The sequence below is a fragment of the Vombatus ursinus genome, unplaced genomic scaffold (genome assembly GCF_900497805.2).
Source record: "Vombatus ursinus unplaced genomic scaffold, bare-nosed wombat genome assembly UNPS02014768.1, whole genome shotgun sequence".
NCBI lineage: Eukaryota > Metazoa > Chordata > Mammalia > Diprotodontia > Vombatidae > Vombatus > Vombatus ursinus.
In genome coordinates this window covers 19492865-19509540 of record NW_020954546.1, presented here as the reverse complement: position 1 = coordinate 19509540, position 16676 = coordinate 19492865, and the positions used below count along the sequence as shown (strand labels likewise).

The window sequence follows — 16676 nt, the reverse complement described above, 5'->3', positions numbered from 1 at the left end:
TACTTCCAGAGTATGAACCCTGACTGTCTCTTACTAGCTATACTTCCTTGGGCAAGTCTTTGGGATTTCAGTTTCCTTGTCTCTAATCCAAGGGGAGGTGGATGAGCCGTTCTTCACCTGGAAGTTCCCTAAACCAATGAAAGCAAAGGTCTAGTCTCCAAGTCTATATTTTGTATGTATGTACATACACATACATACCGCAGGATCACAGATTTATAGCTAGAAGGGATCAAAGAGACTGAGTCAAACTCCTCCTCATTTTACAGATGAGGAAACTGAGGCTCAGAAAGGTTAAATGACTTGTGGGAAGAAGTTTATGGTTTCACAGAATTAGAGCTGAAAGGTACCTAAGAGGGCACTAATCCAATCCCTTCATTTTACAGATGAGGAAGCTGAGGCCCACAGAGCTCAAGTGACTTGTCTAAGACGATGCAGGTAGTTCGCTTCAGAGCAGTAAGAGGCAGTGGCTGCAAAGAGGCAAATTTAGGCTTCACACCAGAAAAATTTCCCCAACAATTAGAACTCAATGGCATCATGGATCACTCTCCCTTTGGCAGGTTAGGGGAACCTACAGACCATGTCTCAGAATAGTGTTTTTTAAAGCATTCACAATGGAAGGAAATGCTAAATATCAATTACAGGTTAGTAAAAATAAAGATTTATTTTTTTCCTATTCAAGTTCATGGGCCCCCAGAAATCTATCCACACACTCCTCAATAATAGCTATTAAAAAGTGGAATGAAATTGTTTGCCTTCTCAATGAGGGGGTAGGTGAGAAAGGGAGAAAATTTGGAACTCAAAAAATTTTTTAAAAAAGAATGTTATAATTGTTTTTACATGTAATTGGGGGAAAATAAAATATTAAATTAAAGAATAAATTAAAAGTGGAACGAGTTTCCTCGGGAGAAAAGTGGGCTTTCCCTCACTGGGGGCCAGACCTGTTCCACGTGGTACAGAAGAAATTTGTTTTCAGGCGTATGTTAGAGGAGATGGTTCCTGAGCTTCCTTCCAACTCAGAAATTGTGTGATTCTATTCGTGTTGGTATTTCCTGAAGTCTAAAGTTGGGAAATGTACAAGGCTGTCACACATCGGGAGAGCATGGGGATAACAAGTGGACGGTCTGCATGTTCCACCCATCAACATCCCTGTCATGCCAAGAGGAAGTACGGAAGGGCCCTGGCACACTGGGAGGATCCCCTTTCATCTTCCTAAGTAGAATATAAGCTCCTTGAGGGCAGGGGCTGTTTCATTTCGGTTTTTGTGTTCCCAGAGCCTAACATAATTTCAGGTACAAAGATAAACTTGTGGACTGGATGGCTCCAAGATAATATGTGTTCTGACCAATAAGCAATGAACTGGACCACACCTGGATCCAGTGCTCGGCCTTGGGATTCCATGGCCGAAGCATGATCCAAAAATCTATACCAGACCCCACGGGTGCCCCATGGCCTTTGGACCCTAGAGACTAGTTGTCGTGGTAATGCACCACTGCTTCAGCAAATCAAAAGGAAGACAAAGAGCTACCCTCCCCCCCAAAATGACCTCACCTCTGATTCATTCCATGAAATAAATGAATTTCCAAAAAACAAACAAAAAAAAAACACAAAAGGAAGAAAAAGATCTAATTAGTGTCCAGAGTGTCCATCCATCTCAACCTGAAAACTGCTAACCAGATCCCGCAGCTTCTTTGCTCATTAAATAATGTAATTCAATTTAATGACAAGGCAGGGAGTGTTATGGACTGAGGACAGTCTGTGAGCCCTAAAATACTCCTGAATGGATGGCTCTCTTCTTCTAGAACCTTCCAGAGGAGCAAAAAATATATGTGTGTGTGTATATATATAAACACATACATACATACATACATACATCATACATACATACATGAATATTGCTCCTCATGGAAGAAACCACCACCCAGAATGGTGCAGCAAAAGGAGCAAAATATTTAGTATTGTGGGAGGACCCAGCTCTGAATACAGCCTCAGACACTTACTAGCTGCGTGATCCTGGGCAAGTCACTTAACCTCCATTTCCCTCAGTTTCCTCATCTGTAAAATGAGAACATCAGACTAGATGGGCCTTGAAGGTCTTTCTAGCCCTAACTGAAGGAGAAGGAGAAGGAGGAAGAGGAGGAGGAGGAGAAAAAGAAGCAGTAGTAATAGTATTCATGTGATAGATTAAGGTTTAAAAGCACATTTCATTTCATCCTCACAACAACCCTAGGAGGATTATAAATATCCCCACTTTACTGATGAAGGAAGAAACTGAGGCAGACAGAGGTTCAGTGACTTGCCCAGGGTCACACGGCTAATAAATATTGGAGGTAGGATCTGAACTCGGGGCTTTCTTACTCCAAGTCGAACACTCTATCTACTGTGCTGCCCAAATATGTGATCATAAGAATGATTTTTTTGGGGGGCAGCTAGGTGGCGCAGAGGATACAGCACCGGCTCTGAAGTCAAGAGGACCTGAGTTGAAATCCAGCCTCAGACCAAACACTTGACACTAGCTGTGTGACCCTGGGCAAGTCACTTAACCCCAACTGCTTTAAAAAAAAAAATGATTTTTTTTCCATTTCCTCTATGACAATGTACAGCTCACAGCACTCTCTGGGAAACGGGGGAACTTCACGTACATTATGTCATTTGGTTCTAGATGTTACTGTTATCCCTATTTTTCAGATGAATAAACTGAGTCATGTAAAGGTTAAATGGCTTGCCCAGAGCCACAGAATGTCTGAGGCTGGATTCGAACCCAAACCTTCCAGACTCCAAGTCCAGCACTTCCCCCACATGCCATTCTCTTGCCATCCACACCAAGATCAGTCCAACTGGACTCAGGGGGACTGCTACCTTTTCTGGATCTAATTAACAAGGGGCCAAAATTCCCTGTTTCACCAAAGTGGGGGTCGGGGTAGAGGCAAGGAGGTTCGATGGGGGAGGGGCTCTGGGTGTTTCCAGGTGACAAAGGATAAGTGTTTGGCTGCTGTGGTCAATAACCCTACATATATCAGCGCCGGTCCGTAAACAAGTACACACAAGAATAAACGAATGAAGTATGTTACGCTTGTAGACAAGCTCTGTATATAAGATACACACAGCATGGATACAAAGTAACGTTGGAGAGGAAGGCATTTATAATTGGACTCAGTGAGGGAGGGAGGGAGGACAGAGACCAAGAAAGGCCTCCTTTGACGCTGAACATTTATTAGAAGGCGCCTATGATCTGTAGGGCCACTAGGTGGCGCCATAGTGCACAGAGCACCAGGCCTGGAGTCAGGAAGGCTCATCTTCAAATCTGACCCCAGACATTTACTAGCAGCGTGACCCTGGGCAAGTCACTTTACCCTGTCTTCCTCAGTTTCCTCATCTGTCAAATGAGCTGGAGAAGGCAATGGCAAACCTCTCCTGTATCTCTGCCAAGAAAACCCCAAATGGGGTCACAAAGAGAGAGACAAGACCAAAAACGACTAATCAGTAACAACCTGTAAACCAGTGCTATGAAGGCCGAAGGTCCCCACCCCTGCCCTATGCTTTTGTCTTTGTACCCCAGGACGTAGCTCAGTGACACACTTATTAACGCTTGTTAACTAATGGTTCTTCCCAACAGAAGAGCCCTAGATACAGAGCTGAAGGTGACCTCATGGGGCATCTAGTCAAACCTCACCCCCCAACACCCACAAAAACACTTTACAGATGGGGAAACTAAGACCCAGAGTGATCAAGTGATTTGCCCCATCCATCAATTAACAAGCATTTATTTTATTTTATTAATATATTATTAATTTATTAAGCACTTGTGTTCCTAGGATAGAGAAACAATCTCTGTTCTCAAGGAACGTATAAGCTATCAAAAGAGAAAGCATTACATTTTCTTTACATGAACAGGATAAATATAAAGACAAGTTGGGGGGGGCACCAGCCTGGGGATCAGGAAAGAAAAGAGGCAAAAGGGAATGTTTGAGTTGTGTCTTGAAGGAGGAATGGAAATCTCAGGGGTGGAGGAAAGAAGGGCATTCTCCATACGGGGGACGACCAGGGCAGAGACACAAAGGAACAGACAGAAGCTGGTTTGGCTGAACCAACATGTGCATAAAGGGAAATAACGTATAACGAGGATAGAAAAACTAGGGAGGCCAAAGGTTCCAAAAGTCTTGCAAAGTCAAATGGAAGAGTTTCCCTTTGATCCTGGAGGTGAGAGGAAACCACGGGGGTTTACTGAGTATGACAAAGACATAAGTGTGGGTGAAGGAAAATCACAGGCTGGAGTGGGGAGATCCAGGTGAGCGTCAAGGAAGGTGGTGGCTGGGCGGATGCAAGAGGTGCCATGGAAATGGAAACCCAAAATGTGACGACTGGATAGGCGCGGCATCCGGGAGAACACTGAGGTTGTGAACCTAGGAAACCAAAAGAGCAGCGGTACCTTCCACAGAAATAGGGACATTTAGCAGAGAATGAGGTTTGTGGGGAAAGATAAAGACAAAGACTTCTGTTTTAGACGTGGGGTTCAGACATGTCGTTGGGACATCCAGTTTGAAATGTGCAGAACTAGGGCTTAGAGAGAGATCTCTTAGGAGATATGGAGAGATAGAGATTTAGAGAGATGGATGGATGGATGGATGGATGGAAAAAGAAAAAAGAAAGAAAGATCTGAGAATCATCAGCATAAAGATAATAATTAAACCCACGGAAGCTCATGAGGTCACCAAGTCAGAGAGCATAGAAAGAGAAGAGGAGGACCAAGAAAGAGGCTCGGTCTACTCCCGCCGTGATGAGCCACGACAGACCGGATGAACCTGCAAAGGAGACTGAAAAGAACTGACCAGAAAGGTCAAAAGAGAACCAAGAGAGACTAGCGTCAGAAAACATCTAGCGCTAACAGAGAATCCAAGGAGAGTGGTGGTCAATACAGCCACATGCTGGCAAGAGCCAAAGGTTACACTGGTACAAATGTAGGAGGCAAGATTTGAACCCAGGTCCTCGGATTCCAGCTAGGTGGTGCAGTGGACAGAACACCCTGCTTGGAGTCAGGAAGGCTCATCCTTCTGAGCTCAAATCCGGCCTCAGACACTCACTAGCTGTGTGACCCTGAACAAGTCACTTCACCCTGTTTGCCTCAGTTTCCTCATCTGTAAAATGAGCTGGAAAAGGAAACGGCAAACCACTCCTGTGTCTTTGCCAAGAAAACCCCAAAAGAGGTCAGGCGAGATGGGGAGAAAACTACTGAACAACAAAAACCGGGACTGGGGAAGTACAGAGTATTTCCTCCTGAATCACACCTCCCCATAGTTCCAGCCAAAGCATATTCAATTCAAATGAGTGTTTTATCAAGAGGCTACTTTAAACAAAACCCTTTATCAGAATACACAGAAGGGAAAGTAAGGGGGGAGGGGAATCAATCAATGAATAAACATTAATTAAGGGTCTACTATACACTGTGCTAAGTGCTTAAGATACAAAAAGAGACAAAAGACAGTTCCTGCCCACAATCAAGATGGGTCAGGTCAACACAAAAAACCTGGTAGCCAAGTGAGTGTCCATCAGCAGGGGAAAGGAACTGTGAGATACGGACACAATGGAGTACTACTGCACCAGAAGAAATGGAGATTGGGAAGTTGGGAGAAGCATGGGGAGATGTGCATGGACTGATAGAAAGAGAAAGAGGAACCTGGAAAAGAACACAGAGGGTGCCCTGAAGGCTGCTGAGTGACCAGTGGGCTGGAACTTGGTGAGGGGGAGAGTTGAAGCATCTGTTTGCTTCAGGTAGGGAGGTGGGGGGTTACAGGTACAGAATGTCGCATACACTGGCAGACACGGTCACGCTGGGGGGGCTCTGCTTGACTGTTCTTTCTTTCTTTCAAGGGAGGGCTAATTTGGTGGGGTTTGAGGAGACATCTGGAAATGAATAAGACAAAAACACAGTAGGGCAGGTGCTCTGGGCTTAAGTGACTGTGTTCCTGATAGTGATGCAAGATGAGCATTATAAATAAAATAGAGTTCATCTAGGAAGACTTCCTGGAAGAGGTGAGCTTGTCAACTGGAGCACATCAGAAATCTGCATCCTCTTCCTCCTCCCTAGGTGTTGCCTCATCAAGGCAGACCTCTCTGGAGACAGTTCAGGAGAAACTGTGTTACAACCTACAGTCTCAGTGAATCAGTCACTCTGAGCCTCGGTTTCTCCGCCAGTGAAGGAGGCAGAAAGCAGCTCAACTCACAGCTACCTCAAAAGGGTGTTGCCTACTATGAGATTATAGGGTTAAATTTTTTTTTTTTTGGTGAGGCAATTGGAGTTAAGTGACTTGCCCAGGGTCACACAGCTAGTAAGTTTCAACTGTCTGAGGCCGGATTGGAACTCAGGTCCTCCTGACTCCAAAGCAGGAGCTCTATCTACTGTGCCACCCAGCTGCCCCAGGTTAATTTAATTTTAAAAGCACTTTACATATATCAGTTCAGCTGCCCCATGCAAACTCCGTTAAGACAGATACATAATCTTCACTTCACAGGTAAGAAAACTAAGCCAGAAGCCAAATGACTTCCCCATGGCCACAAAGTGACAGGGGAAGATGGGGGAAATCTAGGGCTCTTCCCTAGCCTGGTGTTCCACACCACTCACCTACCAACAAAATATACTACTGAACCTGAACTCAAGAAGACCTGAGTTCAAATCCCAATTCTGACACTTGGTAGCGGTGTGACCCTGGCAGCCATTTACCAAACTCTTAGGGACTCACCTTCTACCAATGGAGAATGACCTGTAAGGTCCCTCGAGTCTACAGCTGTGCCCTATCCAGTCTAACCTATCCTCAAACAGAAGTCCCCACCGCAACATCCCTGACTAGGGGTGGTCCAGCCTCTGGTCTAAAAACCTCCAAATCTTGAACCCCTGGGACAGAAAAACTCCATGGCATCCTCATTCTTCTTCTGGGCTCAACAGTCATTGAAGGTGGCCTGGCTGCTCAGTTCACTCATTTCACAATCATTTCACAATCATCTCACAAACTTGTCTAGTAAGTCAGAACAGGAATGCTTCTACTCAGCTGGAAAAATAAACCACTGACCGCGGCCTTGAAACCCGACCACCACGTGGTGCCCAAAGCTAAGGACTAATGACAGTGACCAGGGAAGGCCCAACCACATGGTTTGGTCAAAGATGGGAGAGGTCTGCTTTTTTAAGGAGACTTGATTATCATCCCAAAAATGGGAGAGGAGAGACCCCAACACCTCCTAGCCCAGCCCACCCCAGGGCCTGCTTTCCAGACCTTAATTCCCAGTTTTAACTACCCACTTGGGGAACCTCCCTAAAACCATATCCACCAACATGCAAGGCTTCTGTTTCCCTAGCAGCTGGATTAGGGTGTTGAGAAAAATAAGGAAACGGTGAAAACGGAAAATCCCCTAGGCAGACACCCAAGCTTCCCCGGACACGACACTTCATTTTCTAAACTAGGCAGGGCTTTAGGGTTGTTCCGGAGGTGCCAGCGGGCAAGAACTTGACTATGGGGCCAGATCTCCAAAAAACCACTGGCAGGGTAGGATAAAGACACCGGAATCAAAGATTCAGAGCTGGAAGAGATTTTATAGGACATTGAATCTATCTCCCTCATTTCAGAGAGGAGAAACTGAGGCCCAGGAAGGTTAGGTGACTTGCCCCACGGATGGTAAGCATCTGAGGCATGATTCAAATCAAGGCCTGACCCACTCTACCAAAGGGGTCCTTCCCCCAATGACAATCACCCTAGACAACACTGACAAGCTAGAAACTCTAACAAATAGCAAGGCTTTGACATCACTTTCTCTTTCTTGGTAAATGAGATAATAATTGATCTATTTACGGAGCTTATTTATGAATATGCCCCACAATCAGATCAGGGTATGTTTTCACACGGGGATGGATCTGTGGTCTCAGTGACGTGGACGCTCTATCTCAAAGCTACCCAAGCCTTGTGACCCCGGGCACCTCCTACAGGTGATGCTCAAGCCTGGGTCCTCCTTGTGTCTCATGAGCATCCGTCCCACACCACCAGCTGCCTATTGGACGTCCTGCAGGCACCTCCAGCTCAATATGAACAAAACTCAGCTCATCCTCTTTCCTCCCAAACCTTCCCCTCTTCCACACTCTGACTTCCTGTCAAAGGCACCTTGATGTCCAAATCGACTCCCCACTCGCCCTCACCCCTCATTTCTAATCAACTGCCAAACAACTTTGAAAGACATAAGAATTCTGATCAAAGCAACAACCCTCATGATTCCAAATGTTGAAACATGCCACCCACCTCCTGACAAAGAGCATCGCGATGGACCCAGGCTGCAGAGTGAGATACGCGGTTTTTGGACAGCACTAACGTGGGGATTTGTTTTGCATGACTATGCCTATTTGTTACATGGGTTTTGTTTTTATTTTTCTTTTTTTTTTTCCAAGGGAAGTAAGAGATGGGAGGCGGGAAATAAATTTTTGCCATTTTTAATATCAAATTTTTAAAATATACATTCTACATTGTACACAGTAACAGCAATATTGTACGATGATCAGCTGTGAATGACTTAGCTATTCTCAGCAATACAATGATCCAAGACAATCCCAAAGGCCTCCTGATGAAAGATGCCGCCCACCTCCAGAGAGAGGACTGACGGAGTCTGAATGCAGGTCAAAGCAGACTTTTAAATTTTTTTTCTTGGTTTTTTCGGTCTATGTTCTCTTTTGCAACATGGCTAATATGGAAATGTTTTGCATGACTGCCCATATATAGTCTATATCAAATTGCTTGCCTTCTCTGAGAGAGGAGAGGCAAGAGAGGGAGGGAGAGAATTTGGAACTCAAATTTTTTTTAAATGTTAAAAATTGTTTATATATGTAATTGGAAAAAATAAAATATTTAAATATATACATACATACATATATATTATATATATATATACCTACACACACACACACACACACACACACACACACACACAACCAGCTAAGTAGAGCAATAGTCAGAGCACCAGCCCTGGAGTTAGGAGGACCTGAGTTCAAATTCAGCCTCAGAAACTTACTAGCTGTGTGACCCTGGGCAAGTCACTTAACGCCCTAATTGTCATATAAATATAAATACACACACACATACATATACACACACACATACACGTACATATTAGGATCACAGATTTGGAGGTCAAAAGAAATTTAAAGGTGAAGTCAATTCAATCATTTTAGAAGCTAAACAACAAAATTAAGTGATTTGCCTTAACATAACACAGGTAAGTGGTGAAGTAGAGATCTTACCCCATGTCCAGATTCCACCGCCACTGTTTTCCGCTATACCCTAGACATTGTTATCCCTTGCTCTCACCTACATATATTCCATAATTATGCATATACACCCACAGTACTCTTACATTAGTAATAACAACTACTCCATGTTTTCATGGGTTACGGGGAATTCCCAGTATGGAAAACTCCCTCCACTGATGCACTTTTTTTTTCTGGTTGGACCTGTGGTTTCACTCCCATGGGGGGGGTGATGGTGTACTTTCCACCTTGTGGTCTTAGAGAGTGGCTTGGGGTTCAGAGATAAGTGTGATGTGACCAGGGTCACGGAGACAATGTATATGTGACTTAGACCTAAGCAGCTACTCTGAAGTCAGTTGCCTTCTATCGGTTACAATAAGCAGACAATGCTAGCATGGACCTTAGAAGCTGAGATGAAATAGCAAAGTCTTTACGTCACCATATAAATGTAAGTTTTTGTCATTGTTACTGACATTAAAAAGACAGTATAGCCTGGTGGACTGAGGGCTGGTCTTACACAACAGAAGGGACTATCTAGTCTAAGGGTGGGGAACTCTGAAACCTCGAGGCCACATTTGGCCAAATCCAAACGTGGATTCGGTCAAAGGGCTGCACTTGAGGACCTAGAGGGCCACATGTGGCCTCAAGGCTGCAGGTTTCCTACCCCTGCTCTAGTCCAATCTCCTTATTAGAATGGAAGCTCCTGACAGTTCATGAACAAACAAAAGACAGAGAGGATCACAGAAGGTAAAATGGTCAACTTTTATTACAGGCAATTTAGAATCTTTGCACAAACAAAACCAGTGCAGCTAAAATTAGAAGAGAAGCAGGGAAATGGGGAAAATGGGGGGAAAAAATCTTTGCAGTAAGTTTCTCTGATAAAAGCTTTATTTTTAAGGTACAGAGAGAAGTAATTCAAACTTATAAGATGATTCAAAGTTACAAGACGATCAATTCCTGAATTGATAAACAGAAATGAAAGGAAATGAACAAAGTTTTCAGAAGAAGAAATTTAAGCCATATGGGGGGCGGCCTCTAAATCACCAATAATTAGAGAAATGCAAATTAAAACAGTCTCTGTTTGCCTTAATTCACTGGAGAAGGAAATGGCAAACCACTCCAGCATCAATATGGACAATATGGTCCATGGGGTCATGAAGAGTTGGACACAATTGAACAATAAGAAATGGTTGTTTTAACAACCTCACACTCATCAGATTGGCAGAGTTATCCAAAAAAGGGAAATAAGAAACGCCGGGAGGGTCTGTGAGAGAACAGGTACATTAATACACTATGGGTACAACGGTTGAATTGTCCAGCCTTTCTGGAAAGCAGTTTGGGGTTATGCCCAAAAAGTGATTAAACTGTGCATACCCTTAAGCTCTATCCAAAGGGATCAATGAAAAAGGGAGAAGGCCCATATGTACACAAACATTTACAGCAGCTAATTTTGTGGTGGCAGAGAACCCTGGCCTGCAGGGCTGAAGGCTGAACAAGGCATATAGTATCTGAAGCAGGGGATTTCCAAGAAAACAGGGATCTGCAGTAACTAACACACAGTGAAATGAGCAGAACCAGGAGCACCATCTTCACAATAACAAAACTATTGTAAAAACAGATACTTTTAAAGATTCAGGAACTCTGAAGAATGCAATGACCAAGGGCAGACCTCAATTCCAGAGGACCCTCCGTGACATGATACCCACTTCCTAATCATCAACCCCAGAGCACAGACTGAGCCAGACATATTTTAGGAACATGACCAGTTCCTTGACTATACACGTGTGTTACAAAGGCTTTGTTTTTCTTCCTCTTTTTCAAGAAGAGGGGAGGAAAGAAGGCAGATTTTGGCTAATTAAAAAAAAAACAAACTTAATTTTGAAAAATATCACAAGGCCCCTTCCAGTAAGGATGGTTTTAGTCTCTGCATGCCTATCCCTAACACCTGGCCTGTTGGGCATACAGTAGTTCATTAATAAGTATTTGCTGATTGGTGGATTTTAGGATGAAGAAACCGAGGCTCAACAGTGACATGAACTGGTCCAAAGATCTCCCGTCTAGTCCAGGTCAGAGGCCACACAGAGTTCAACAGACCTACTCAGCACGTGCTGATGGCATGACCATGTGCAAGTCACCAGCCCCCTGGCAGGTTGGGGGCAGCCCCCGTAAGATTACATAAAAATGCTGATAAATGAATAAAACTAACCAAGCAGTATTCAGTGCCATACCAATCAAACTGCCAAAAAATTATTCTACAGAACTAGAAAAAATAATAGTAAGATTCATTTGGAAGAATAAAAGGTCCAGAATATCAAGAGAAACAATGAAAAGAAATGCAGGGGAAGGCGGCCTAGCCACACTGGATCTTAAATTGTATCATAAAGCAGAAATCATCAAAACTGCTTGGTACTGGCTAAGAAACAGAGCGGTGGATCAGTGGAACAGGTTAGGTACACAAGACACAGTAGTCAACGACTATAGTAATCTACTGTTTGATAAACCCAAAGACTCCAGCTTCTGGGATAAGAACCCACTATTTGCCAAAAACTGTTGGAAAAACTGGAAAAGAGTATGGCAGAAACTAGGCATAGACCAAAATCTCACACCATATGCCAAAATAAAGCCAAAATGGGTTCATGATTTAGATATAAAGGCTGATACTGCAAGCAAACTGGGAGAGCAAGGGATAATTTACCTGTCAGATTTATGGAGAACAGAAGAATGTACAACCAAACAAGAGACAGAGAACATTATGAAATGCAAAGTGGTTAATTTTGATCACATTAAATTGAAAAGTTTTTGCACAAAGCCAATACATCCAAGATTAGGAGGGAAGCAGAAAACTGGGAAAGAATTTTTACAACCAGTGTCTCTGATAAAGACCTCATTTCTAAAATATATAGAGAACTGAGTCCAATTTATAAGAATACAAGTCATTCCCCAATTGACAAATGGTCAAAGGATACGAACAGGCTGTTCTCAGAGGAAGAAATTAAAGCTATCTATAGTCATATGAAAAAATGCTCTAAATCACTACTGATTATCAAAACAACTCTGAGGTATCACATCACACCTATCAGATTGACCAACAAGATAAAACAGGAAAATGATAAATGTTGGAGAAGATGTGGAACATCAATGCATTGTTGGTGGAGTTGTGAACTGATCCAACCATTCTGGAGAGCAATTTGGAACTATGTCCAAAGGGCTATAAAAATGTGCATACCCATTGACCCAGCAATAGCTGGGTCTAGGGCTGTAAGAGATCACACAAATGGGAAAAGGACCCACATGTGCACAAATATTCATAGCAGCTCTTTTTGTGGTGGCAAAGAACTTGACATTGAGGGGATGCCCATCAACTGGGGAATGGCTGAGCAAGTTGTGGTATATGAATGTGATAGAATACTATTGTGCCATAAGAAATTATGGGCAGGCAGACTTCAGAAAAACCTGGAAAGACGTGTATGGTCTGATGGTGGGTGAAGAGAGCAGAACCAGGAGAACATTGTACACAGTCACTGCCACGGTGTGCGATGACTGACTTTGACAGACTTGACCCTTCTCAGCAATGCAAGGATCTAAGGCATCTCCAAAGGTCTCACGATGGAGAGAAAGGGCTACGGAGTCCGAATGCAGACCGAAGCGACCATTTGCTACTTTTTTCCTTCTGTTTCGTTTTGTTTCCTCTTTCTGCTGGTTCCTCCTGTCGGCTCTGATTCTCCTTTACAACATGACTAATGGGAAAATATGTTTAACAGGAATGTGTATGTGGAGCCTATATCAGATTGCATGCTGTCTTGGGGAGGGAGGGGGGGGAAATTTAAAACTCAAAAGCATATGTAAATGACTGTTGACAAATCAAAATAAACTAATTACTTTTTTAAAAATTAACCAAACAGGCGCCCGAGATAAAGCCACGGAGCGTGTGCACCGCGAAGGTCGGAGCGGCCGGAGCTGGGCAGTGTCCACACTGGCCTGGGGGAGGGGGTCATGAAGGGCTCCGGGTTGGGGGGGGAGAGGGGGGATGGGGGCGGGGGCGAAATAGGAAAGACGTCGGTGCTGCCGAGTCACAAACACGCCCTGCCCCCACCCCTGCACCGCGGCCCACGCGGGGACGGGGCCACGGCCGGACACGCGCACCCCAGGGACCGTCTCCCCAGCACTTGGATCAGTGCGGGGCACATAGTAGGAGCTTAATAAACGCTGAGAAACGCACACGCATGCGAGCCCAGAAATGCACGCGCGCGCACGCACAAACGCACGTGTGCACCTACACGCATGCACACACACGCGGACGCTCCCCACCCTCCTCCCCCAGCCCGGGCCTCCCTCTCCCCCTCCCACGCGCGCGCGGGGCTGCCCACTCACACTTCCATCGTGGCTCCTCCTCCTCCTCCTCCCCGCTCCTCCACGGCCCGGAATGCGGGTTCCAAGCCGAGCTGCAGGCCGCGGGGCGGCCGGGGGGGCAGAACTCCCGGGGCACGCCACGGAACCGCCCACCCTCCGCGCGCGCGCACGCACGCACGCCGGGCCCGCCTCCGGATGCACGCCGCGCGCTCACTTAGCTACGAGCCCCCGCCTGCAGTGCCCAGCCCCCTAGCTGTGGCTCCGGGGATGGGAGCTCAGGGAGCAAGTAGCAGAGGAACGCCTTGGGCCCCTCTGCCTTTGCCACGGGTCTGCAGACTTGGCTGCATTTTAAAGTGCAAGCTCCTTGAGGTCAGGGACTGGCTCTCTTTTGCCTTCCAGTCCCCTGGTTGGAGCTGAATCGGTCCTTGATTGCTGCTAGCCCAAGATGCCCGGTGGAACCTGGCACACAGTTTCAATAAACATTTATTAAGCTTCTGCCCTGGGCCAGGAGCTGTGCCGAACTGCTGGGGATTATTGTCGTTTGTCCTTCATTCTTGAAGGTGACGCCATGACATGCAAGTGACTGGATTTAAGTGAGGCAGGGCTGTGCAGTCACCAGCCTCACTTTGTCCTCCGGAGCCTCTCCGTCAAGTGGCAAAATATAGATCAGGACGCCCGGAGATGGCCCTAATGCGGTGGGAGACCTTGGCCTTTTCAAGCTAAGGTTTTTCCCAGGTCTCAGTTTCACTGAAGCAACACCCCATTCAGTGATTAAAGCTAGGTAAGAAATGAGGCAGAGAATGGCCTCTTTTGCCTAGTCCAAAAAAAAAAATCAGTCTGGAAGGGGAAAACACTGAGTTTCTGGCCAAAACAGAAACAATTGCTGTTTACGTTCCCTCTGAGAAATCCAAATCCAAACAGTGATCAAGTGGGCCTTGGGACACGGGAAGAGGCAAAAAACCAGTCCCTGCTCTCAAGGAGCTTAGGGTAGGCACTTAATAAGTTCGTATTAGTGGATTGAGCTTCCCACTCCAGTACTTTGAACTAGTGGTGGGGGGGTAGAGATGGGGATAGTAGGTACTTAATGTTTGTTGATCAAGTATTTATTAAGCACCTGGTTTTCTTCCAGGCCCAAGATACCAAGACAAAGAAGGAAAGCTTCCCTACTCTTAATGACTTGGTTGATTAACACTAGAAGGTGGGAAGGAATTTGGTCAGGAAAGAAAGGAGAAAACATTGACTTCAGTGGGGTGGGGTGGGTGGGTAGACATGGATTTGAAACTCGACCTTCCTGCATTTGGGGTCAGAAAGTCTTGCTATTAAAGCAACCAAGCGAATGGATATGACCCGTGTCTGCCTCAGTTCTCTCTCCCTTCTGGACTTTTGTGGAGTTTTTGCAAGTCCAAAGGGCACTTAGCTAGAGGTCAGTGTACATTTCTCTTCTCCCTACTGGACTGTAAACTAGATTGCTGGGACCCTATCTTATCCAAACTGTGGGTCACTCCTGTCTTACCAAGTGTTTGCTGAATGAATGGAAGGCCTTGCCTATGTTTATCTCTGTCTTTTGAGGATAGCTCTGGGTGTACTCCCATAAGCACAAAAATTCTTTTAGAAGAATGGTTTTCTGCACACTTGTTTGCCTTCTTACATGAGGAATCTGTGATTTAATCGCTGAGCAGAAACAATGCAGGAATTATTTAAAAGCCAAATCCTAGGGAGCTGGTTGAGGCACAGAGAAATCAGATGACTTACCCAGGGTCACCCAGCTTAGTTCCCTAGATTTAGAGTGGGAAGGGATAGCAGGGTCATCTGCTCCCTACCCAAGTCCTGACTTGGAAAGTGTCAGTCTTCTCTACCATATTGATCCAGCTGGTAAGGCACCATTCGAAACCGGGTCTTTCATTTTCTGACCTCAGCACCCGATCTATTATGCCACAGCAACTTTTTCGTGCCTACTTAAGCAGAATGTAGGAAAGAATAATAATTGCTAATACTTAGTGTTTCAAGATTAGCCTCTATTCCTATATAGACACATACATATACTTTACAGATATTATTTCATTTGATGGGGGAAGGGGGAGGGGGTGTTATTATCTCCATTTTACAGAAGAGTGAAGCTGACCCTGAACATAATGAGTCTTTTTATTAATGGCTCAGGGTCATCATCAGACATGGCCTAGTGGAAAGATAGCTAGAACTGTAGTCTTTTCTGCTATCGGGATTAGAATCTGGACAGGACACTTAACCCCGGGCAAAGCCCTGACTCAGTTCAAATCTGCCTTCAGACACTTACTGGCTGTGTGACTTAAGTCACTTTACCCTGTTTGCCTCAGTTACCTCATCTGTAAAATGAGTTGGAGAAGGAAAAGGCAAACCACTCTAGTGTCTTTGCCAAGAAAACCCTAAATGGGGTCACAGAGAATCAGACTTGACTGAAATGACTGAACAATAATAGCTGGAATTTATGTACAGCTTCAAAGTATGCAAAACACATTACATACACAATCTTATCCAATCCTCACAATAACCCCATAAGATAGGATCTTATTATCCCTTTTTTACAGATAGGGAAACTGAGGCTCAGGAAGGCTAACCATCTTGCTCAATGTCACAAAGCTATAAGTGTCAGAGGTAAGATTTAAACCCAGGTTTTCTGGCTCCAAATGTACTGTATTTAATAATAATAATAATAGGGACAGCTGGTGGCATAGTGGATAGAGCACTAGGACTGTTGTCAGGACCCGAATTCAAATGCGACCTCAGATGCTTACTAGCTGTGTAATTCTGGGCAAGTCACTTAATCTCTTTTTGCCTCAGTTTCTTCAACTGTAGAAAATAGGGATAATAAAATTGCTTGCCTTCTCAATGAGGGAGGTGGGAAGAGAGAGAGAGAGAATTTGGAACTCAGAATTTTAAAAACAAATATTGAAAATTGTTTTTACATGTCATTGGGGAAAAATCAAATAATAAATGATAATTAAAAAGAAAAAAGAAAATAGAGATAATAATGGCACTGACCCTGAATGGTTTTTAGCACAGTGCTTAGCACATA

The 16676-nt window shown here is 44.7% G+C and overlaps 1 protein-coding gene across 2 annotated transcripts in view; it reads right to left on the bottom strand.

The window, feature by feature from the left end:
• CRCP (CGRP receptor component) overlaps positions 1 to 13764 on the bottom strand; it is a 50624-nt gene extending 36860 nt beyond the window's left edge. For both annotated transcript variants that reach the window (XM_027862431.1, XM_027862432.1), the window contains exon 1: positions 13646 to 13764. In XM_027862431.1, coding sequence (XP_027718232.1) covers positions 13646 to 13653 — 8 coding nt within the window. In that variant the 5' untranslated portion in view covers positions 13654 to 13764. The remainder of the gene's footprint in view (positions 1 to 13645) is intronic.
• Between the last annotated feature and the right edge of the window lie 2912 nt (positions 13765 to 16676).